The sequence below is a fragment of the Chiloscyllium plagiosum genome, unplaced genomic scaffold (assembly GCF_037043375.1).
Source record: "Chiloscyllium plagiosum isolate Xiang-an unplaced genomic scaffold, Cpla_swu_hap1 HiC_scaffold_37, whole genome shotgun sequence".
NCBI lineage: Eukaryota > Metazoa > Chordata > Chondrichthyes > Orectolobiformes > Hemiscylliidae > Chiloscyllium > Chiloscyllium plagiosum.
This window is the reverse complement of record NW_028270175.1, coordinates 24,220,352-24,245,837: the sequence shown is the minus strand read 5'-3', so window position 1 is coordinate 24,245,837 and position 25,486 is coordinate 24,220,352. Positions and strand designations below refer to the sequence as shown.

General features: G+C 41.4%; 1 protein-coding gene across 1 annotated transcript in view; it reads right to left on the bottom strand.

The window, feature by feature from the left end:
* The window catches only part of atad3 (ATPase family AAA domain containing 3), a 65,876-nt gene that overhangs the window by 19,233 nt on the left and 21,157 nt on the right, over window positions 1-25,486 (bottom strand). Inside the window, exons 8-14 of the mRNA XM_043675799.2 lie at window positions 24,106-24,261; window positions 21,966-22,022; window positions 21,698-21,823; window positions 14,309-14,433; window positions 13,618-13,669; window positions 7,187-7,257; window positions 2,823-2,990 (exon numbers count right to left, since the gene is read on the bottom strand). Coding sequence (XP_043531734.1) covers window positions 2,823-2,990; window positions 7,187-7,257; window positions 13,618-13,669; window positions 14,309-14,433; window positions 21,698-21,823; window positions 21,966-22,022; window positions 24,106-24,261 — 755 coding nt within the window. The remainder of the gene's footprint in view (window positions 1-2,822; window positions 2,991-7,186; window positions 7,258-13,617; window positions 13,670-14,308; window positions 14,434-21,697; window positions 21,824-21,965; window positions 22,023-24,105; window positions 24,262-25,486) is intronic.

Genomic DNA, 25,486 nt, shown 5'->3' with positions numbered 1-25,486 from the left:
CCCTCCCCCACAACCCCCTTTCTCACCTTCCAATGCACCAACCTTCGCCACTTCCAAACAGACGCCACCACCAAAGATATATTTCCCTTCCTACCCCATCAGCATTCTGGAGACACCATTCCCTCCGCGACTCCCTCGTCAGGTCCATGTCCCCCAACAGTATGCACCCCACTTCTGGCACCTTTCCCTGCCACTGCAGGAAATGCAAAACCTGCGCTCACACCGCTCCCCTCACCTCTGTCCAAAGTCCCAAGGGATCCTTCCGCATCCATCAGAAATTTACCAATGTCATCTACTGCATCCATTGCACCCGGTGTGGTCTCCTCCCATCAGTGAGATAGGATGCCTTCTTGCAGATTGTTTCAGAGAACATCTCTGGACACCCACACCCACCAACCTCACCAGCCCATGGCTGAACACTTCAACTCCCCCTCCCACTGCATCAAAGACATGCAGGTCCTGGGCCTCCTCCACCGCCAAGCTGTTACCACCCAACGCCTGGAGGAAGAATGCCTCAAATTGTACCGAGGGACCCTGCAACCACATAGGATAAACATGGATCTCATTTCCCCTCCACTCACATTATCCCAGTCCTAAGCCTCCAACTCAGCACTACCCTCTGGACCTGTCCATCACTCCCCCCTCTGACCTATCACCTTCTCCTTCATCTTCATCCACCTATAGCTTTCTCGTGTCTCCCACCCCCCACCCCCCCCACCCCTCCCCTTCTATTTATCTCTCAGGCCCGGCCTACAAGCCTCATTTCTGATGAAGGCCTTATGCCCAAAACATCGATTCGCCTGCTCTTTGGATGCTGCCTAACCTGCTGTGCTTTCCCAGCAACACACTCTGGACTCTGATCTGTAACATTTGCAGTCCTCATTTTCTCCTAGCTAAAATCTGGGTCTGAGGTGAATATCTATTTTATTTAACTGCACTCTTAATGGCTTGCTTGCATCCATGTAAAAATCGAAATTTAAAAAACAATAACAGCCATTCAGACTCTGGCATATTACAAGGAAGTCATGATTTCACATGTATAGAATGCAAAATCTGTACTGGTCAACTGAGCAGCTGGATATTTAGTAACAGATATTCCAGTAAAAGCACAAACACAAGATTTCCACTGGATCCTATGCTTCGGGTCAGAGCAGTGGTTTCAAAATCTAGGTACAGAGACTCCCATTCTACAGTGCCTTTGGCCGTTTAAGCAAAGTTCATTCCTTCCTGTATTCCTTTAAGAGTAACAGCCCATAGCAGGCTTAATAGGAGCTATAGTAAGGTAACTGATTTCAGACAGACGATCAGCAAATACACTATTACCAGTATCAGTCTAAGCTGCAAATCAGTTTATCTGATTCTACAAGACCAATATTTAGATAAAATAGTTTGTAGATAGAATTACTTATCTTCACAAATATGATTACTGTGTTTTTATAAAAAAGAATGCTTGTCCAATAGGATAAAACCCAAGGCACAATTTTAAAAAGTACGAAGTTGGCTGAAATGTCTACTTAGTTCACGAAGTCGTTTGCAATAGTTATTGATCACAACCAGCTCTGACCCTACACCTCCATTTAATGTGAAGCTCCCAGTGCCATCCTGATTTATAAATTAGAGTATTCTTTATCCAGACAGATTTCAAGGGGTGAATTTTACCAGAAATTGGTTAAGTGTTATTTCTGGTGAGTTTCATGGAGGGTTGCTCTCCAAGAGCAGGTTTTCTGCTGATACATTTCTAAACTCACTCTGACATACCATCACCACAGAAATGGCAATCATTGGATTCAGCATGTAGCCAGTCCACAACTGCCCAGTGCGGATCATGTTAATTGGGCAGAAGGAAAGTGGCTGCTGATTGCTGCCCATTGTGTGTAACCAGAGACACTGGTGCCTGGAGGGCGGGAGAAACGAGCAGTGAGCTGCAGTCGCCAAGTGACTGCTCTAACTTGAATGGCAAACTATCATCTAGGAAAGATGATATCATAATGATAATACTAATACATGCAAACAGGCTTATCACTGCTCACTAATGAGAATCTCGTCTCACCGTTCAACACTTGGTTGGAAACTAGGACTTGTTTGCTCCCAAAACTGGGGGGGTTCCTTGCTGGCCCGTTTCCCAATGTCGGCTCTTGCCTGTGTCATTCAGGATTTAAAGAGTAGTTCAACAGGATCTAAAAAAAGCTTCAGGTAGAAAAGACACAAGCAGAAAACTTGTGACTTCTTGTGTTCTGAAGCTCCTGAATTCAGATCAAGTGGAGTCATGATCTTTTGGGTAAATCATGAAACTGGAGACCCACCCCTAATGTATGCAAGCCATAATCAGTTCTAATTTAAACCAAACTTCTGGGGAGAACAAGAAACAGAAAATGCTAGCTGACCTGCACATCCCAATGCTACTCATTAGCAGCAATGTCAGTTGCTAGCCCAGTCTCAATATAAACCCAATGCAGAGAATGCTGGAGAAACTCAGCAGGTCTGGCAGACAGAAACAGAGTTAATGCTGAGTCTGGTATGACTTCTTCAGAACTGTCTGTTCATACCAAACTTGAAAACGTTAAGTCTATTTCACTCCAGAAATTCTGCCAGACCTGCTGAATTGCTCCAGCATTCTCTGTTTATTTCAGATTTCCGGCACCCACAGTGTTTTGTCAGCACTGATTAATATGCAGGTCGGTTACTTGAAGGGAGCCAGGTAACAATGGGAGCAAAAAAGGATAAAAAGGAATTTTTGCAAATGAGACAGTTAAAATTAGCAGAAGATGACAGCAAGATTTCCTAATAATTGCCAAACACTACCAGTAAATAGGAGCACGTACTGTTTTCCCTCTGTGGCTGGTTTCAGGACATATTTGTCAAAATATAGCCTGACCAATCGCTCCCTCTCTTCTAGTCCTGGTAGATCGAAGTTAACAATTTCATCAATACGATCATTGATGGCCCAGTCAAACTGCTCTGGTTGATTGCTAGCCAACACCAGCATAAACCTGTTAGGAAAAATAGATGAGCAATAATGAGTCAAGTGGCCAATATATCATAGAAGTGTATAATGAGCTGCACATTGCAATGTGTTTTGTTGCAAAACATTAAAAAGAGGGTAAATCATTACTTATCTCAATTAACTACGTTCCTCATATTTGTTTCTGTAAAATGATGAGCCCAGAGTAGGGTTGAATGCATCCTTTACCTCAATCATTTCTACAGCAAACAAATTTACAACAGATATGTGGATTTGTGCGAGAGGTCGTACATGGGGATGGAAACAGCTGGTATGTGCTGCAAATGTTAAGATGCTAAAGGAGGGTGGAATGTAGAAGAGATATAAGGATGGACAGCAGACAGATGAATACCTCTTATCGAAGAGGTTTGTTACTGATTATCAGTACGGTCAAACAAGCTTCCAGCAAGGTTTATTCTAAAGTCACTTTGTGTAGGAACGTTTAAAAATAATTCAGAGCCTCTGGGAATTCAGAAAAGTGCAATGGTGCATGTATGAAATTCATATTGTGCCTTCTTTATCTATGAAAATACTCAGGGGCATAATTATAGATACTCTTTGACACTTGCGTTGTTTTTAAAGGCAGGACTTTGAGGTATTGGTGGAGCGTTGGTCCAATCAAAGCTAATGTAACTTTGAAGGAAGAAATTACATAGCCTATAATGAAACATTAATGTTCTGATTTTAGGCATAAATATTTTCTACTGCAAACTGACAAAGAATGACAACTTGAAAGTGTTCACTTGCCAGGATTCCATGTTAAGAAATAAATAATCTAATGAGAAACATAATAATTGATATTTCCAACTGATTGCAACGTGAAGAATATCCATTGAAGGAAAACTTTAGGGCATAAAATTATAATACTTTGTGCTTAATAAAGAAATTTTCAGTTGTTAAATTCACATCAAGAGCTTTTACTGAAATATGAATGCTCAATATAGATTATATTTGCTTGATGTGCATTGTTAGCAGTTTCTTTTTTCCTGAAAGTAGTGTTCACTGCTGGGGTGATGGTTACACAGACAACAATCACCTTCCTGTATGAATTCAGAAGGGCAACTTCCAACTGCAAGTCTAATCAATGTGACATTTCTCAGAATGAGGAGCATCACAGCAGAACTCAATATAAACTCGAGCTTCCAGCAGGGGTTATTAATCAATGATCAGTCATGGGTCTGGATTCACCTGATAGCTGATAATACTGCCTCCACCCCTGCACTAACAGAGACTAGAGAAGTCAGTGAAAGCAACGCATTGCCAGACACCAACTTGATCTGCTACACACAGCTGCACACTAGATAAAGTTGCTGACTCACTGCAGGAACAGCTTTGTACATACTTAATAGATCAGATCTCAATCAAGGAGAAAATCTCCTCAGCAGAAAGTCAACACCCTCATCCAATGATTCAGCAGAACACCTGCAACATGTGTAGGAGTTAAGATTCTGTGACAGAGAATAAAATCCACTGTCCTGAAAAGCAAAGTCACTGTTAAGCAATTAATTACACTTGGGAAGAATGCTACTGAAATAGAGTTTAAATAATTAACTTGATAGACTGCAACAGTACAAACAGTTTCTAGTTTCTGAGTGATCTCTCAGGCACAGAGCACTGGATAAAAAACCCACTGGTAAATCTGGATTATGATATTCCTGGTGCTATCTGAAGTTTCAGTATTACTACTTTCTGGAGTGATATCAGTAGTATTTTGTTTTTCAAAACTCCAGGTACAAATGATGCTGCCAAGACATATTTATTGCTCTTACTTTCCAACCATTGAGTTATAGAAAACTACCTGCATCTTTTTATGGACCGTATACAACTCATTGGAGGGTCAGTGCTGACCCTGTCAAAATGTTGCAAGTGATATTGTTATTGCTGTGTTGACAATGGGTGTAGCCCAGTTTCTACTACTTAGAAGTCCATCGACTAACACCACCGGTCCCCCCATCGCTTCATGAATGGTTTTTAAGCTGCACCACATTCTCTCACTTCTTTTAGGGCCACAATGTACCATAAGGTTGTGGGAGAAAACCCAGTATTTTGCAACCTATTTTCAACAAGGAAATGAGATACGTACTGTTTAATTATCATTTACAACCACAATTAATGTATTGTTGAATGCATCGCCATGGCCTATCCTAGACAAACTGAACACCCATCATGCACTTCTCATTTCAAGATTCCATTTAATCAATTCAACAGTGGAAAACTCAGTTTCACTTCAAGTTGTGAGGTGAATTACAGAAGGAATGCTGTATAATTTCACTGTTTCTAACCCTTGTGTTTAGAACGTATACAGATGTACACATATGCCTTGTAAATGAAAGTCTGATCGTTTTATGTAAGTAGATGGCAACAATTGCAGAATTCTGCATTTTGCTAATCTCACTTGTCCCACATCCCCACAGTTGGATTTCAAACTGTCCTTGCAAACCCTAACTTTTAGTTTCCAGTCAACAAACTGAATTTAAACTAAGAAAATTCTGCAAGCAGAACCTCATTTACATTCCTGTGGATTTTTAAAATACAAAACTTGGATATTTAGTCAATAATTTTGTTTGAAACATAATTGCTGAATACCAAAGAAAATAACTGGACCTGGGGGGAGTTTCTTGAGTGTGACGACTTTAGGAAAATGAAAAGTAGTGGAAAAGTAGAGGACAGGGGTAAAAACACAGAATAAGATTGCACCCTCAGCTTCTTGAATTGGACTTAACTCACTTGAGTTAACTAACTTAACTCACTTAACTAACATTCCTGAAGAAGGGCCTGTGCCCGAAACGTCGAATCTCCTGTTCCCTTGATGCTGCCTGACCTGCTGTGCTGTTCCAGCAATAAAGTTTCAACTTTGATCTCCAGCATCTGCAGACCTCACTTTCTCCTCCTTAACTCACTTGAGTCAACCATCATTACCCATCTTTTACTAAATTTCAAAAAAAAAACTTAGAATGTCAAATTATAGCCAGAAACATTTTGCAACAAATGTAGGGTTTCAGATCCAAATCTGGCAAGAGAAAAATAAATCATGCTTTCTTTTGGACTTTGAACAAAACAAAACACTCTGCCATTATCTTCTCACATTTTGGTTCAAAATCTTATAATAATCTCAATTCACCCCATGTACAGAACCACAGGATTGCAGCTATTTTACAGAAATGAAATAAGATGATTCATAAAAGCAGATAAGGAATTGCAATAACTAAGAATTAATCTTAAAATAGAATATATCTTTCAAAGTGAAATTATGAGCTGCTGCTTATGAATCACCTCATTCCTTTCAGTTGAATTATAATTGTCTTCTCATTTCAAAGAACAATTTTTCCTTCAACCATTTAAAAAAAAAACAGGCTGGGAGGCTATCAATAAGCAGGACGTATGACAGAGGTTAGCTGGAAAGTGCTGATAAGGGTTCCAACTGATAAGTGCATTAGCATTCAGACTTCAGTTAATAATTATGAAAGCACATGGTCAAGAAGCACAAATTTATTCAGCTCAGCTTTGCAATTATAGACATTGTAAATGACAGCACTAGGATGCCATACCAATAGATTTTTTTTAGAAGTATAGATAAAATTAAGCATTGCAGTTCTACTTTTAATCAACAAAATTTCTAACTAAAGACAGATGATGGACTCCGACTGCTACTGTCTGTATTCTTTACACAAGTAAAAAGTTGCCTTGGTAAAGTTGCACATGTTAAAAATTATTACAGAGTCTAATTCTTCCGCAAAATTGAGATATTGTTGAAGAATACAAATAAATTATTTTGATTGGGGATTAAGGTAGAAACTTACATCGATTTAGACTCTGACTGGAAATAGTGCATTTAAAAATGAAAACCATCAGCTTGAGCGTGACTCACCAGTTAGGGGAGGCTGTGTATCCATGCAAAGATGACAAGGTTCAACATTACTTCCAATGCCCACCCAATTTGTACCCTTTGCCCAAGCTATTAGTGCAGCTCACGCATGGGGGAAGCAAAAAAAGTGGTCAATTTCAGGTAAAGTCCAATTATTATCAAGACTGGCTTGAAACTCAACTGTAGCCATCAAATGTCACACACAGCAACTTAATCCTTTTATGTTTTTGTTCGTGAAGGCATCTTGTGACGAAGGGACCGACTCTGTCCTTTGGCTCCTAAATGACCTACTGTCTTCTGATTTTGAGGCTAATACCTACTTGTTACTCTGCTCCCCTGTCCGGTACAGGAATGCATTCAATGTTGCTCTCAGGTCTTCACTAATTTTTTCCTATAAAAGCACATCAGGGCAGAAAGAAAATATGAAAGAAAATATATTGCATTTCATAAAGCAACAATTAGCAGCTGTTGAAAACTGTAAACATTTCTCAGTTTGACACCGATAAAGTACAATGAAGCTTGCAGTGCATTCTCTGATCTAGATCACAAGGATATAACATGGCAAAGTTAGTTAGTTTTGGTGTGCAATTACATTAATTCTTTTCTAGTGCCTTTGTTATTATTAATCTATGTAATACTCAATTTCTTCCTCCAAGTGTTGAAATTAATTACGACTGGAAACCAATCAATTCTAAAGTAACAAATGCAGGCAGGGGCTACCTTGCTCTGAGCCCTGTTGAGAGCAGCAGAGGTTTTTTGAAAAAAAAGCAAAACATTATTTCTTCAAAAACACTTCAAACCAAAGATGTGAAACAGAAAGAGCAGTAGCTCAGACACAAAAAAATACCACACTGAGCCAAATATTCCAAACTCAATCTTAATAGGATCATATCTAGGAATGATATTTTTCCACTGTATTTCCCAATTATTAATGGAGAAGTAAAACCAGCTTGTGCATGCTTATCCACATTGTAAGTAATCTAATCTAATCTAATCTAATCTAATCTAATCTAATCTAACCATAAGAAACAAAAACAGGAAGAGTCTGTTTAGGATCATGACTAATAAAATATTCCTCACAACCACTCAAGAGTCACACTGAAACAGATCCTTCGGTCCAACTCATCCATGCCAACCAGGTGTCCCAAACTAAACTAGTCCCATTTCCCAGCATTTGGTGCATATCCCTTTAAACCTTTTCAGATCCAAGTACCTGTGCAAATATCTTTTAAATGTCATAACGGTACCTGCGTCCACCAGTTCCTCTGGCAGTTCATTCCACATACAATTCACACTGTGTGCGAAAAGGTGGTCTCTTAGGTCCCTCTTAAATCTTTCCCCTCACCTTAAAATTATGCCCTTTACTTTTGAACTCCCCTTCCCGAGGGAACACACTGTTGTTATTTACCTTACCAATGGCCTGATTTGATAAACCTCTAATAAGGTTACTCCTCAACTTCCTACGACTCAAAGAGAAAAGTCTCAGCGTTTCCAGACTCTCCTTACAACTCAAACGCTCCAGTTCGGGCAACATCCTTGTGAATCTTTTCTGCATCCTTTCCAATTCAATAATATCCTTCCTATAGCAGGGGAACCAGAACTGTACACAATATTCCAAAAAAGTGGCCCTCCCATCTTTCGGTACAGCTGCAACATGACATCCCAATTCCTATGACTTCCCCTACTGATCAAGAATCTATCTCAGCCTTAAATACACAAGGACTTTGCCCCCATGGCTCTGTGGCACAGAGCTCCAAAAACGCTCAACCCTCTGAGAAAAGAAATTCTTCATCTCAGTTTTAAATTGGTATCCCTTCATTCTGAGACGATGCCCTCTGGTTACAGAAGGGAAACCTACTCTCAGCATTTACCCTGCCAAAACCTTAAGAATCCTATAAGTTTCAATGCGATTAGATTTGATTTCTTACAGTGTGGAAACAGGCCCTTCGGCCCAAGAAGTCCACACCGACCCTCCGAAGAGCAACCCACCCAGACCCATTCCCCTACATTTACTCCTTCACCAAACACTACGGGCAATTTAGTATGGCTAATTAACCTGACCTGCACATCTTTGGACTGTGGGAGGAAACCGGAGCACCCGGAGGAAACCCATGCAGACACGTGGAGAATGTGCAAACTCCACACAGACAGTTGCCTGAGGCGGGAATTGAACGCGGGTCTCTGGCACTGTGAGGCAGCAGTGCTAACCACTGTGCCACCGTGAGATCACCTCTCATTCTTCTAAACTCTATTGACTACAGACCCAACCCATTTAGTTTTTGCTCATAAAACAATTCCTTCATACCAGGGATAATCCGAATGAACCTGCTCTGATCTGCCTCCAAAAAATCTTTCCTTAAATTGGGGAACCAAAACTGCTCACAGTATTCCAGGTGCGATCACACTAGCGTTTTGTATAATTGCAATAAGATGTGCCTCCTCTGGTATCCATGAAATAAGGCCCAACATTTCATTAATTTCCCCGATTAGCTCCTGAACCTTTGTGCTAACTTTCTGTGCACAAGCACCCAAGTTCCTTTGTATTGCAGCTTTCTGCTGTTTTTCTCCATTTAAATAATACTGGTCTGATGTTCACCCTTCCAAAATGAACAACTTCACATTTCCCACATTATACTCCACAAAGAACAGCCAGGGAATTCCTAGAAGCATGGCACTCATCCACAAACTCCATCAACAAACACATCGACCTGGACCCAATATACCGGCCACTACAGCAGACAGCTGAAACTGACAACCGGAAGCGGCAGGGACAGGCCACTATAAATGCCGGAGGAAACACCACAGAAGCGCTTCACAGGAGGCTCCCAAGCACTGAGGATGTCACCTACACAGGAGACAAAACGTTTGCAACAAAAACTTCCAGCTCGGCGAACAGAACCACAGCAACGAGCACCCGAGCTACAAATCTTCTCACAAACTTTAAATTATACTCCATTTGCCAACTTATTGCCCACTTACTTAACCTATCCACATCTCTTGGTAAACAATTTGCATCCCCCTTGGAACTTGGACTTTCCACCTATTTTTGTGACTTCTGCAAATTTGGCTAGAGTATATATATTTCCTTCTCCAAATGTATATTGTGAACAGTTGCAGTCCGAGCACTGATCCATGTGGAATCCCATTGGTCAAGGGTTGCCATGGTGAAAAAAGAAATCCATATCTACATTTGCTGTTTCCTGCCCATTAGCCAATTTTCTATCCATGCCAATATACTACATCTAACACCATGGGATCTTATGTTTTTATGAGGTACCTTGTCGAACACCTTCTGGAAATCCAAATAGAACACATCTATTGGTTCCCCTTTGGTTGACGCTTGCTCAAATAATTCTTTAAAAGTCAGACAATTTCCCTTTCAAGAAGCCATAATGATTGTGCTTGATTAGATTGTGCTTTTCTAAATGTTCTGCCATTACTTCCTCAAAGACAAATTTAAATGCTTTTCCAACAATAGATGGAGATAGTGAGGAAAGAGATCAGTCTGAGGTGGGTACAGTTGAGAACAGAAGTGAGTCAAACAGTCAGGGTAGGCAGGGACAAGGTAGGACTAATAAATTAAACTGCACTAATTTTAATGCAAGGGGCCTAACGGGGAAGGTAGATGAACTCAGGGCATGGTTAGGAACACGGGACTGGGATATCATTGCAATTACAGAAACATGGCTCAGGGATGGGCAGGACTGGCAGCTTAATGTTCCAGGATACAAATGCTACAGGAAGGATAGAAAGGGAGGTAAGAGAGGAGGGGAAGTGGCGTTTTTGATAAGGGATATCATTACAGCTGTGTTGAGGGAGGGTATTCCTGGAAATATATCCAGGGAAGTTATTTGGGTGGAACTGAGAAATAAGAAAGGGATGATCATCTTATTGGAATTGTATCATCGATCCTCTAATAGTCAGAGGGAAATTGAGAAACAAACTTGTAAGGAGATCTCAGCTATCTGTAAGAATAATTGGGTGGTTATGGTAGAGGATTCTAACTTTCTAAACATAGACTGGGATTGCCATTGTGTTAAGGGTTTAGATGGAGAGGAATTTGTTAAGTGTGTACAAGAAAATTTTCTGATTCAACTAGAGAAGGTGCAAAACTTGACCTACTCTTGGGAAATAAGGCAAGGTCAGTGGGGGTCAGTGGGGGAGCACTTTAGGGCCAGTGACCATAATTCCATTAGATTTAAAATAGTGATGGGAAAGGATAGACCAGATCGAAAAGTTGAAGTTCTAAATTGGAGATTGGCCAATTTTGATGGTATTAGGCAAGAACTTTTGAAAGCTGTTTGGGGGCAGATGTTCACAGGTAAAGGAACAGCTGGAAAATGGGAAGCCTTCAGGAATGAGATAACGAGAATCCAGAGAAAGTATATTCCTGTCAGGGTGAAAGGAAAGGCTGGTAGGTATAGGGAATGCTGAATGACTAAAGAAATTGAGGGTTTGGTTAAGAAAAAGAAGGAAGCATATGTCAGGTACAGATAGGATAGATCGAGTGAATCCTTAGAAGAGTATAAAGGCAGTAGGAGTATACTTAAGAGGGAAATCAGGAGGGGAAAAAAGGGACATGAGATAGCTTTGGCAAATAGAATTAAGGAGAATCCAAAAGGTTTTTACAAATACATTAAGGACAAAAGGGTAACGAGGGAGAGTATAGGGCCCCTCAAAGATCAGCAAGGCAGCCTTTGTGTGGAGCTGCAGAAAATGGGGGAAATACTAAATGAGTATTTTTGCATAAGTATTTACTGTAGAAAAGGATATGGAAGATAAAAAGTGTAGGGAAATAGATGGTTACACCTTGCAAAATGTCCATATTACAGAGGTGGTGGTGCTGGATGGCTTGAAACGCATAAAAGGTGGACAAAACCCCAGGACCTAATCATGTGTACCCTAGACCTCTGTGAGAAGCTATAGAAGTGATTGCTGGGGAAGTGATTGCTGGGCCTCTTGCTGAGATATTTGAAGCATCGATAGTCACAGATGAGGTGCCGGAAGACTGAAGGTTGGCTAACGTGGTGCTGCTGTTTAAGAAGGGTGGTAAGGACAAGCCAGGGAGCTATAGCCCTATGAGCCTGACCTCGGTGGTGGGCAAATTGTTGGAGGGAATCCTGAGGGACAGGATGTACATGTACAGGAAAAGCAAGGACTGATAGTTAACATGGCTTTGTGTGTGGAAAATCATGAATCACAAACTTGATTGAGTTCTTTGAAGAAGTAACAAAGAGGATTATTGAGGGCAGAGCAGTAGGTGCGATCTAAATGGACTTCAGTAAGGCATACGACAAGGTTCCCCATGGGAGACCGATCAGCAAGGTTAGATCTCATGGAATACAGGGAGAACTAGCCATTTGGATACAGAACTGGCTCGAAGGTAGAAGACAGAGGGTGGTGGTGGAGGGTTGTTTTTCAGACTGGTGGCCTGTGACCAGTGGAGTGCCACAAGGATCGGTGCTGGCTCCTCTACTTTTTGTTATTTACATAAAGAGGTACAGTTAGTAAGTTTGCAGATTACGCTAAAATTGGAGGTGTAGTGGAGAGTGAAGAACGTTACCTCAGATTACAACGCGACCTTGACCAGATGGGCCAATGGGCTGAGAAGTGACAGATGGAGTTTAATTCAGATAAATGTGAGGTCCTGCATTTTGGAAAAGCAAATCTTCCCAGGACTTATACACTTAATGGTAAGGTCCTCGGGAGTGCTAATGAACATGGAGATCTTGGAGTGCAGGTTCATAGCTCCTTGAAAGTGGAGTCACAGGTAGATAGGATAGTGAAGAAGGCATTTGGTATGCTTTTCTTTATTGGTCAGAGTACTGAGTACAGGAGTTGGGAGGTCATGTTGCGGCTGTACAAGACATTGGTTAGGTCACTGTTGGAATATTGCGTGCAATTCTGGCCTCCTTCCTATAGGAAAGATGTTGAGAAACCTGAAAAGATTTACAAGGATGCTGGAGGATTTTAGCTATAGGCTGGGCTGTTTTCCCTGGAGTGTCGGAGGTTGAGGGGCGACCTTATAGAGGTTTACAAAATCATGAGGGGCATGGATAGGATAAATAGACAAAGTCTTTACCCTGGGGTCAGGGAGTCCAGAACCAGATGGCATAGGTTTAGGTGAGAGGGGAAACATATAAAAGAGACCTTGGGGGCAACGTTTTCACACAGAGTGTGGTATGTGTATGGAATGTGCTGCCAGAGGAAGTGGTGGAGGCTGGTACAGTTGCAACATTTAAAAGGCATTTGGATGGGTATATAAATAGGAAGGGCTTGGAGGGATATGGGCCAGGTCCAGGCAGGTGGGACTAGATTGGGTTGGGATATCTGGTCGGCATGGACGGGTTGGATCGAAGGCTCTGCTTCCATGCTGTACATCTCTATGACTCTATGTCAGCCTAAGTGGTCTACAGTTACCCACTTGTTGCCCCTCTCCCTTTGTGACTAAGGGTGTCACACTGGCATTTTTCCAATCCTCTGACACTGATCAACCAAGGTCACTCAACCTTACTGAGTCAACTAAAGTCTAACAACGGTACTCCACAGCAGAGTGGCACTGGGATAGGATTAAGAACAAATCGAGGAGAAAAAGAAGGTTGGAATAAAAAAAATTATGATGTTTGCCAAAAATGTACATTTGTTTTAAATGCTCACAATTAATTAGGACCATGGACAAGCAATACTTTGTGCCCTAGCAATTGTTTCTGTTTGCAAAGTTTTCAAAAGGACATGTGGGTAATACACTTACTGTTGCTCTCTTTCGAAGGAACGCATCCGCCTCATCCACAAACAGCAAAAGCCTGTGCACAGGAGGCAATTTATGATCATTTCTTTGACTTCAGATAAAGACATTGAAATATTTAAACCAAAAGCCCAAAATAATTAATTCTCATTATCCTGTGGTGCTGACACTAGGACCACTGATCTAAGAATAAGGCACTCCCAGGAAGCAAACAGTAAGTGGCACCAACATTTTTAAGCACATTGGTGCAAGTGGATCAAGTTGCAAATTCTGTTTCAGGTGAAAGTCTCTGATGCATGATAGTTGCAAGAGTGCTACATTAAATGAGTTTTGGCAGCCTCAGCCAAAATGTTTAAAGACATGGGTACACAACCCCTAACACAGCAATATTATGGGAGAGATTCACGTGGTTAATTGTATTTTAGTTCTAACCTGGAAGCAAACACAAGATGAAATAAACAAAAGTATTGCAAATTCTCAGCAGTAACATCCATCTCCGAGCAAAATCAGATAAAAATTAAGTGGAAAGTAGCAGAGTCCTTAAGGTCACTGCTGTACAAAGCAAGAGCCAAACAGACATTACTGCATGGAGAGGTTTTCAGTCAGTATCCCCCTCCACCAAGAACTAACATGCAATTAACTCATCTCTTTGACATACTAACACTCTTACACTCCCAAATCAAAATGACAAACTCACCCTCTTCTGCTGGTAGCTGCCCAATCAAAAACTTTGTGCATGGCCGTGACACCCTCACGACCCATAGGAGCGACATCACCACCCGTCATAATAGCATAATCCATGCCGGAATGTGCAGCTAGTTTCTGAAGGAAAAAAAAAGCAAGTCACGAGAAGAATAAATTTGGAAGTAGATATGCTTTCCTGAACCGTGAGCTTCCCATTTTCAAAGTGAATAGAAGAGGCATTGATCGCAGCTGTAGGCTCTGAGTATTCTGATTCTTGCGCCTCTTTCCCAAAGTAGGTTTAAAGATGTGCACCTGAAATGCTTTATAGGTAATCAAAATTCCTTTGAGTCTTTGCCACTGTTGTAAAGCAAGAGATGTGGCTCATCAATCAATGCACAGCAACGTCTCAACAAAAACCATGTCAGTGATTGTTTTTAAAGTGATGTTGAACTGAAGGATGAATATTGGCTAGGAAATTCAAATAACTCCCTTGCTCCTCTTCTAAAAGTGTCATGTGATCATTTAAAGCCACCAATGGGGGCAGCAGGGTCTTGGTTTAAAATTTGATCCACCAGCCTGAGTGAAGACTGATACAAAGTTATATTCTACATTGGTTTTGTCCTCACAATTTGCTTAATTGGCATGTTCAAAATTATTATATTAATATTCATGAATAGTTGCACTAACACTTACATGTGTGGTTACATTAACACTGGTACCATTAATATTAGCATACAAGCACACAGGAGGATTCAATTAAACATATTTCTTTGTTGAAGTAGGAGATAATTATATCATGGTGCACACATCTAAATCACGCATGTCAGAATTCATACATAAACTCTTATATTTCCTACTCCACATTAGAACAAAAACCCTCAAAATAAACTTAGCACCCTACAATTTCAACAACCCACCAATGGAAATGCTGCTACTGACAGAAGGGTATAAACTACAGTGTAACAGGTTTGCCCAGTTTCCAAAATAAATGTGGTCATAAGAAATTATAGGCAAAAACAGACAGGTTTGCATGCATAAGAACTTATCAATCAATCAGAAAAATGTGGTTACAACATGAATGTATACAATTAATACCAGTACATTCAACTGCATTAGGGTTTTGGCTGTGCTTCAGGTCCACTATTTCTTAGTTCCAGCACAAACTGAATCACTGCAGTGTTATATAAAAAGAAGTATGCTCTCTAAATATAGTCCTACCACACACTATAATTTAAGACTAATTTTCCTTTATGCAATTACAAGTGTTGATGCAAATCTCCACGATTAGAGTGATTAAGCAGCGAGGCTATTTACAATGGAGAGAAATCCTGTGAAATTGTGGAACTGCTGGAAGAGGTGTCAGTATAGTTATTAAACTCTCAAATGAGATATTCCTGTTGATGCTCACTTTACAGGCAATGCTGTTAAACATCTGCCCTTGGGAAGAAAATGACATCTCAGCACTGCACAAATCTGATAGGAAAGTGCCACACAGAGCAGCCATTGCATGTAATCCACTGCACAGAATAAGCAACCAAGTGTCATGCAACCAGAAATCCTCTGTGCAAGCAGTTATCATTTCAGGGACAATGCAACTTCCTTAAATTAACTAAAATAATTCACTTGCACAGACAAGGATACGCTGTCAGCGGTTTAAGTAACCTTAAACAGCCACAGCACTAATATATTTAGTGACTGTTTCACATACATTACTTGGACAGTGTCACTGAAGCTAATTGGAAAAATCGATTATAGTCTGATCAAGCAGTCTGCTATCCACACACTTTTTTTAAACCTTAAGATTTACGATTCTCCTCATTTATCAATTGTTTTATCTCCAATCCTCCTATCTTAATTAACACCAATTCACAATTCCCGACAACAGGATACATCCAACCCCATGCAGAAGTGAAGTGAAGAGTGTACTTGATGAAGTAAACGACACTACAAACAAACAGTCTTGAGACAAGTAACCCAAAGACATGTTCATTGTAGCCGGTGACTTCAATGAGGCTAACCTTCAGAATGTGCTCGCGAAATTCCACCAACACATCTCCTGCCCCAGAGGTCTGAACATCGACCATTGTTACACAAATTTTAAAGATTGCAATTTTTGTCAAGATTTGTAGTTCAGGTTGTAGGTTTGCTCGATGAGCTGGAAGATTTGTCCTCAGACGTTTCATCACCATTGCTAGCTAACATCAAGAAGCGCTGGTGTTCTGTCCCACTTTCTATTTGTGTGTCTTGGTTTGTTGTGGTGGGTGATATCACTTCTGGTTTTCCAAGAGGTTGCTAAATGGGGTCCAAATCAATGTGTTTGCTGTTGGAGTTCCAGTTTGAATGTTAGGCCTCTAGGAATTCCTGTGCGTGTTTCTGTTTAGCCTATCCCAGGATGGATATATTGTCCCTCATTGTCTGTGTGTAAGGATACTACTGATCGTGTCTTTTGGTGGTTAATTGAAGTTCTTGTCTCCTGGTGGCTAGTTTCCTGCCAGTCTGTCCAATGTAATGTTTGCTGCAGCTACCCACTTCACTTTCAACGACAAGACCTATAAACAAATCAATGGGATACCCATGGGATCACCAATATCAGAAGCAGCCATGCAGCCCTCTCCTACCCAAGCTTTGGGTCCACTATGTGGATGACACCTTTGTCATGAAATGGAACAAATTAGAAGAAACGCACAAATACAACCAACATCTTTACTGGTATGAAGTTCATCAAAAAGGAAGAGAACAGACTCCCCTCCCTAGATTTCATAGTAGGATGAAAAGCCAATGGAGATCTGCAGACCAGCATCTATAGGAAAGTGACACATACAGCCCAGATACTCAACTATAGGAGCAATCAGGCGAAAGTGATAACTGCAGATACTGGAGATTAGAGTCAAGATTAGAGTGGTGCTGGAAATGCACAGGTCAGGCAGCATCTGAGGAACAGGAAAATCGACGTTTCAGGCAGGAGTCCTTCATCAGGAATGATGATGGGTTCCTGCCCGAAATATCGATTTTCCTGTTCCTTGGATGCTGCCTGACCTATAGGAGCAATCATGTCAACATCCACAAATGGTGCTGCATCTGGACACTATTTAAAAGAGCCAGAACACACTGCAGCACCCAGGAACTATCGAGATGCCGAAGAAAAGCACCTATACAATGTATTCAAGAACAATGGGTACCTGATAAGCACAGTCCACCTATTCTTACACAACAAACCTAAAAAAGACACAACATGCCCAGAGACTCTAGCCACACTATCATACATTAAAGACATCTCGATGACGACCAGAACTACTCCAGCCCCTTGATACCCCACAAACCTACCAACACACTAAAAACAGCTCTTAATGAATCTAAGAACCCTGTAGCAACAAGCAGAACGAACGTCATATACAAAATACCCTGCAAGGACTGCAACAAACTGCACATTTGACAGACAGGCAGGAAACTAGCCACCAGGATACATGAGCACAAACTAACCACCAAAAGACACGATCAACTATCACTAGTACCTGTACACAGATGACAGGGGACACCAATTTGACAGAGATAATACACCCATCCTGGGACAGGCTAAACAAAGACATGCACGGGAATTCCTAGAGGCCTGGTATTCAAACCGGAACTCCATCAACAAAGATATCTACTCGGACCCATTTACCATACTCTCAGAAATAGAACCGGAAGTGGTATCACCCACCACAACAGACCAAAGTACTTCAAGAGGTTGGTCATGGCTCACATCAACTCAAGCCTCCCAGAAAGCCTTGATCCCTTGCAATTCCACTTCCACAACAGGTCAACAGCAAACAGCCCTCTGGTCCTACTCTCATTCCTGGAACATCTGCAAAAAATGGATACCTATGTCAGACTCCTATTTAATTACTACGCTCTGCCTTCAACATCACAATCCTAAACAAACTCATCTCCAAACTCCAGGCCTAGCTCTTTGACTCCTACATCTGTAACTGGATTCTTGACTTCCTGACCAATAGACCGCAGTAAGTAAGGACAGGCGACAACGCCTCCTTCACAATAATCCTCAACACTAGTGGCCCGCAAGGCTGCATACTCAGCCCCCCACTACACTCCTTAAACACTCATGACTGTGTGGCCAAATTCCATACCATTCCCATTTATAAGTTTGATGACGACAACGCCATCATAGATCAGATCTCAAACAACAATGAGCAGGAGTACACAGAGTGGGCAGCACGGTGGCACAGTGGTTAGCACTGCTGCCTCACAACGCCAGAGACCCGGGTTCAATTCTCCCCGTGTCTGTGTGGGTTTCCTCCGGGTGCTCCGGTTTCCTCCCACCAGTCTAAAAATGTGCGGGTTAGGTGAACTGGCCATGCTAAATTGCCCATAGTGTTAGGCGAAGGGGTAAATGTAGGGGAATGGGTCTGGGTGGGTTGCGTTTCGGCAGGTCGGTGTGGACTTGTTGGGCCGGAGGGCCTGTTTCCACACTAAGTAATCTAAAAAAGCTTGAGTGCTCAAAGGCATGGTGTAAAGACAGCAATCTCTCCCATCAATTTCAGGAAAACAAAGCAGCTGATCACTCACTTCAAGAAGCAGAGTGGAGGGCATGCCTCTGCATCAATAGTGCCGAGGTGAAGATGGTTGAGAGCGTCAAGTTTCTGGGAATGACAATCACCAACAATCTGTCCTGATCCACTCATGGCAAGAAAGCACAGCAATGCCTCTACTTCCTGAGGGGGCTAAGGAAAGTCGGCATACGCATGAAGATTTTTACAAATTTTTATAGATGCAGCTAGAAACCATCTATCAGGGCTTGGTACAGCAACTGCTCTGCCCAGGACCATAAGAAACTACAGAGTTGTGAACATAGCCTAGTCCATCATGCAAGTCAATCTTCCATCCATTGACTCAACCTATACCTCTCACTGCCTTGGAAAGGCAGCCAACATCAAAGACCTCTCCCACCCCAGTTACAATCTCTCCCAACCTCTTTCCATCAGGCAGAAAATACAAAAGCTTAAACACACATGCCAATAGATTCAAGAGCAGCATCTTCCCTGCTGTCAGTAGATTTCTAAATGGACCTCTCAAATTTCAAATGCAATATTGACCACCATCTTTGTGCAGCTTCTCTGCAGCTGTAACATTGCATTCCTTGCACTGTTCTATTACCCTTATACATTTTGTATGATATGATCTGCCTGTACTGCATGCAAAACAAAGCTTTTCACTGTACCTAGGTACATGTGACAATAATAAATCAAATCAACTCCAGTTTTACTCTCTTCCACTCTTTTCTATCGGGCAGAAGATATAGAAGTTTGTATATACATACAGATTCAAAAACAGCTTTTTCCTTCCTGTTGTCAGACCTCTGAATGGACCTTTTTAATATTAATGTTGATCTCTCTCAGCAGCTGTAATGTTGTACCCTACACTTTGTTCTGCTATCCTGAGGCAATTGTATAGTATGATCTACTCATAAAGCACATAAGATAACACTTTTCACTGCACCTTGGTAAATCAAATCAAAGAATTTTATAAATTCAGAGTGTTTCATACCTCAGTAACAGCTGGCGATATACTGATCATTATGCTACTCAATTATGGAATAAATTGCTTCATTTTATTTTTAATCCTTATTAGAGTAATGTACGAGTGCAAACTGCCATGGAGCAAGTGTTGACTCACTAAAGCAATCGTTAAAAATTTACACAATTACAGCAGCATTAATTAAAAGATTATTTCACACTGATTTTGTTAACACAGCATGGATCTGATCATAAAACAACCCTGCCTGATTGTAAATTCATCATACATTTCACTTACTGCATTTCAGCCCTTTCATCTGCACATTATTCGGTCTTTCTGCAAACTGCACTCTATAACCAGTAGAATTTAAAGACCAATTAGGAAACATGTCATTTTCTGGAACGAATGTTGCTAAACCACTCTCTTATACATTGTATTTCCTCCTCCATCGTCACATGCACAAACTATCACCATCCAACTACAATTCTGCAGGAGCAGCACATCCTAATCCTCGAAGCAGTCTGTTATTATTAATCCCCTGCTGAGCATATCTGGTGACAAATATCACAAATGATCAACACTTCACATATGCCTGCATCCCAGGCCAAGTTGGAGTATTCCACATTGAACCAAAAAAAATGTGTTGGTGAATTGATGTCAAGGCAAAGTATTGAAAATTGCAAGTTTAAGGCAAAGTTAGAAAATTTCAGTCATTCGAATAATGGTGGAAATCCTTTCAGACACTGCACTCTTTTGGGTGAAAAGCTACTGCTGATAATTAATTTGTCATTTAGCTGGAATACCACCTGTGAGATATATCTCTGCAGAGACAGAGCAAAGCTTTTGCATCATCACCCTGGCAACATACCATTAATTTAATCACAAAAGGTGAACTATGACTTTTTTTGCAACTGTGACACAAACTATATGAATTGCTTTAGTGAAAGTCATGATAAAACACAAGGAGATTTGCTTCTGGAAACATGTGCCATAGTTAACAAAAGCCAAGAAAGCAAGTAACACATTAGAAAGTTTGAAGAAATGTGACCAATGCACAGTGAGTTTTTAAAATGGATCATGTTTCATCTTTGTTTGCCTGGCTTGTTCTCATCTCTGCTCCAGCTATGGCAAAAGTCAATCTTTATAGTACTTATAGGCTGAGTTAAGATTCTAAACTCAGCCGGTGCAGGTACACATGAAAGATCTGATGATATTATTTAAAGAGAAAGGCATGAGTGATCTCCTAGTCTCTTTGTAAAAACTTTTGTTGCAAACCAGCACTGCTAAAAATAAATCACAAATTGAATATCTATATGATGGATCCTCATTGCAGAAATTGTTTACTGCATTACAACATTGACTGTACACTAAGTAATAACTTGGATGTAAAATGCTTTGGGACAACCCAAGATGACAGACCACATACACAAGCAAGGTCTGCCTTATTTTAACACTGACAGTGAACCAATAAAACAGTATGTTACCGTAACTGCCTCAAGCTGCATGCCTATGATACTTTAGTATTTTATAGCCTTAAACAGTACATTTAATGTGAATACCAGGGCTACTGGCTCATTGATTATGCATGGTAATTACTGTTGCTCAAAGCAAGTTTTCAGAGATGATCAATTACAGCAGAGAAGATAGAGGAAGGGTGATGGTGGAGGGGTGCAAGAAGAATTTTGTCAGGGTGTAATTTATTTACTGTTTATCTGAAATTTTCATAAAGGACCGAACATTATTAATCTATCTGCCCAAGAATCTATCCTTTTTGCACTACAATCTAAATCACCATTTCCCCAACTGTAATATCCCACATTCTGATATATAAAGACAAACAGGAAGCACCCCTTTCCCAATTTCTCTCTCACGCACTAAACAACAGTACCTTAGCAAAGAGGGTTTTCCCTGTTCCCGGGGGCCCATACATTAGGATATTTCGGTATAGTCCTTTGTTGCTTTTGGTGTTTCGGGTTGCAATGGCAATATCTCTGACACGTTCCTCCAATTTGGGCTATGGATGGAAATAAGAATAGAGAACAAATGCTATATGTAGAGAATCAAATTGTAAATCAATTCAGTTCTCCAGACAGAGAACTGAATGTATTAAATATTACATATGTTTTAAAAAACCGAAAAGGAATGGAGCAACTCACACTCAACACCACTCCCTCCAGTGCATCTTGTGGCTTGCTCATCAAACGCTTACCAACCTAAGGAAAAACATATCCAGTTTAAATTGCACAATTAATATTATCGTTCATACAGAGCAAATAAGCAAAACCCATTACATCACTTCTTATACCTAAAGGCAAGGAAATACAAAAGCAAAATACCACAGACTCTACAGCAGAAGATACTGGAAATTTTCAGCATGTCAGGTAGCAGCTGTAAAGACTGAAGCAGCTAACTCTTAAGGTCAATGACCACCAACATTTGAAACATTACCTCCACTTCCTTCCATAATTACTGCCTGGCCTGAGAAATTCCAGCATGTGTTTTATTTTAGTTGCAGTGCTGGGATATTCTGTTTATTATTTAAACTCAGTGTTAACTCAATGTTAAATTACATTATACACTAGAAACTTTGGTTGAAAACCAGACATCTCACACCGATTAAACAAACGGATTAAAATACCCTCTTTGCCTGATGAAAGTAATAAAAACAAGAGCTTTTAAAATACACATTGCTCATGAATGAATTTAAACATTCACATCCCTATTTGCCACCAATCCCCATTCAGAGTTTGCCCATTTGTGAATTGTTGTGACATGCTACCCTCCCGCCCACCCAACACAAATGGAACACTTGTCATATGCATCATTTGACATTCTATTGCTATTCTTTCTTCACCCCAGGAGGCACAAAGCTAGAAGTATATTGATGCATAAACTGTGGAACAGTCTGGAGTTGATATAAAAATTGCAAAAATACAAAAACCTAGTTATTAAAAATAAGGTGAGAACAGAAAGTATTTCAAGTTTGTCACAGCTGACCAAAACAGATGCAAAAGCATACATGCACACGTCTGCACCATCCAACTACCAGGAGAAGATTGCCCCTGAAGTGAGCTCTGTCCTTTCAAAACTCGGAGTGCATCAGTCAACTATTACTTCACTAAAAACTTAACTGAATCTGCAGAATTTCACTAATAACGTATACTTATTTTTGCCATTTACTATATCACTTGTTATGCAGAGTAAACAAAGTTATTAACAAAAGTCATTAACAAAAGTCATGAATCTGCTTCGGCTGATATGACTTCAAGAGTGGCTGGAGAGTGTGGCTGTGCAGAAGGATATGTAGCAAGAATAGAAACCCAGAACCATGCAGGATTTCATAATGCCACTGATTCTCATGATTGAGGTACAGCAATAACATTCTTATGGGAACAATCTAGGCCTGAACTTTGTTCAGTAACAATTACTGAAGCTTACTGGACTTTGCAATAAGCCAAGATTAGAGTGGTGCTGGAAAAGCACAGAAGGTCAGGCAGCATCCAAGGAGCAGGAAAATCGATGTTTTGGACAAAAGCCCTTCATCAGGAATGAGGCAGGGAGCCTCTGGGGTGGAGAGATAAATAGGAGGGTGTTGGGGCTGGGGAGAAGGTAGCTAAGAGTGCAATAGGTGGATGGAGGTGGGAATAAAGGTGATCGGTTGGAGAGGGAGGTGGAGCGGATAGGAAGGAAGATTGGCAGGCAGGACAGGTCACAAGGATGGTGCTGAGCTGGCAAGTTGGAACTGGGGTAAGGTTGGGGAGGGGGGGGAGAAATGAGGAAACTGGTGAAGCCAACATTGAGCTTCTGGGGTTGAAGTGTCCCGAGGCGAAGATGAGGCGTTCATCCTCCAGGCGTCGGGCAGTGAGGGAATGGCAGTGGAGGAGGCCCAGGACCTGCATGTCCTCGGCAGAGTGGGAGGGGAGTTGAAATGTTCAGCCATGGGGCGGTGGGGTTGATTGGTGCGGGTGTCCCAGAGATGTTCCCTAAAGCACTCTGCGAGAAGGCGTCCAGTCACCACAATGTAAAGGAGACCGTATCGGGATAACGGAAACAATAAATTACATTGGTGGATGTGCGGGTGAAACTTTGATGGAAGGCTCCTTTGGGGCCTTGGATGGAGGTGAGGAGGTGTGGGCGCAGAGCAGATTTCGCAATTCCTGCGGTGGCAGGGGAAGGTGCCAGGAAGGGAGGGTGGGTTGTTAGGGGGCGTGGACCTGACCAGGTAGTCACGGAGGGAACGGTCTTTGCGGAAAGCGGATAGGGTGGGGAGGGAAATATATCAATAAGCCACCTTACTTTGATCGGGCGCTTCAATGCTTCCACTAACGTGATACGGGAGGTGTCGCGAACCAGGGATGGTTTTCCCAGTCGGGCCTCAATGTATCTCCCAGCGACTCCTGTAGCATTCTTGGCAGAGTAAACACCAACAGCCAGTAGTGTGAGCCCAGCCACCTGAAAAGATGAAACAATGGACCACATAATGAGTTACAGCCATTTCTTGGAGGAAGGCACAACAATTCAACAGTTTGAATTTAGAAAGCACCAGTTCTCACTCAGAAACCTTACTCTCCTCTATTGGAAAGAGCAAGAGCTCAAGTCACACAATGCTACGTTAGCAAAATAATAAAAAAAAATGATACTAATCAGAAAACAATGGTTACACAATACCAAACTTGCTCTTCAAAGTCAGAAATTGCTGGAGAAATTGCAGAATCACAGCTCCTTAGATGATTTTGCTCTTCAAAGTCTTGTGAAGAGAATGTGAACAAGGAAAGTCAACTGATACCAGGGAAAAGATAAATTAAAAATTGCAAAAGCATGCACAACATGCCTTAGTTTTTTAACCAATGAGAATACAGGAATGATGGAGGGCAGGTATAGCAGAGCTTATTTGGAACTTCGAAGGAACAGGAGAGCTAAGGTTCTGAAATGGAATGTTATTGTTAATGCCCAAAACAACAAACTGATCTTATATTAAGTATTCATGTAATTTTCAAAAGCTTTGCGCCAACTGGTTTTATACTGTATAATTCTGAAATGTTCACCACTTTAAAAATCTGCACTGTTTCCATTTCAATTTTTAGATTAGATTAGATTACTTACAGTGTGGAAACAGGCCCTTCGGCCCAACAAGTCCACACCGACCCGCCGAAGCGCAACCCACCCAGACTCCTACATTTACCCCTTTTTAACCTAACACTACGGGCAATTTAGCATGGCCAATTCACCTGACCCGCACATTTTTGGATTGTGGGAGGAAACCGGAGCACCCGGAGGAAACCCACGCAGACACGGGGAGAACGTGCAAACTCCACACAGTCAGTCGCCTGAGTCGGGAATTGAACCCGGGTCTCTGGCGCTGTGAGGCAGCAGTGCTAACCACTGTGCCACCCACCAATGAAGTATTAGTAACAACATCACTGCTCTAAGAGCAAATAATTAAGCAAACTCCAACAACAAAACAAAACCTGTCCATTTACTTAGCCGTAAATGTAAAGGTTGGGGGGGGGTCAGGGACAGGCAGGGCGGCGTTGGACCGGATTGGGGGGCGGTGTTGGATGAGGGCAGTGGGCTGTATTGGGGGAAGGGTCTCGCGCGCTGTGTGCTGCTGCTAGTCTCCTGAACGGGGAGCCGACTTTAAAAACTCCGAGCCCCAGAAGAAAGGCATTTCATCATT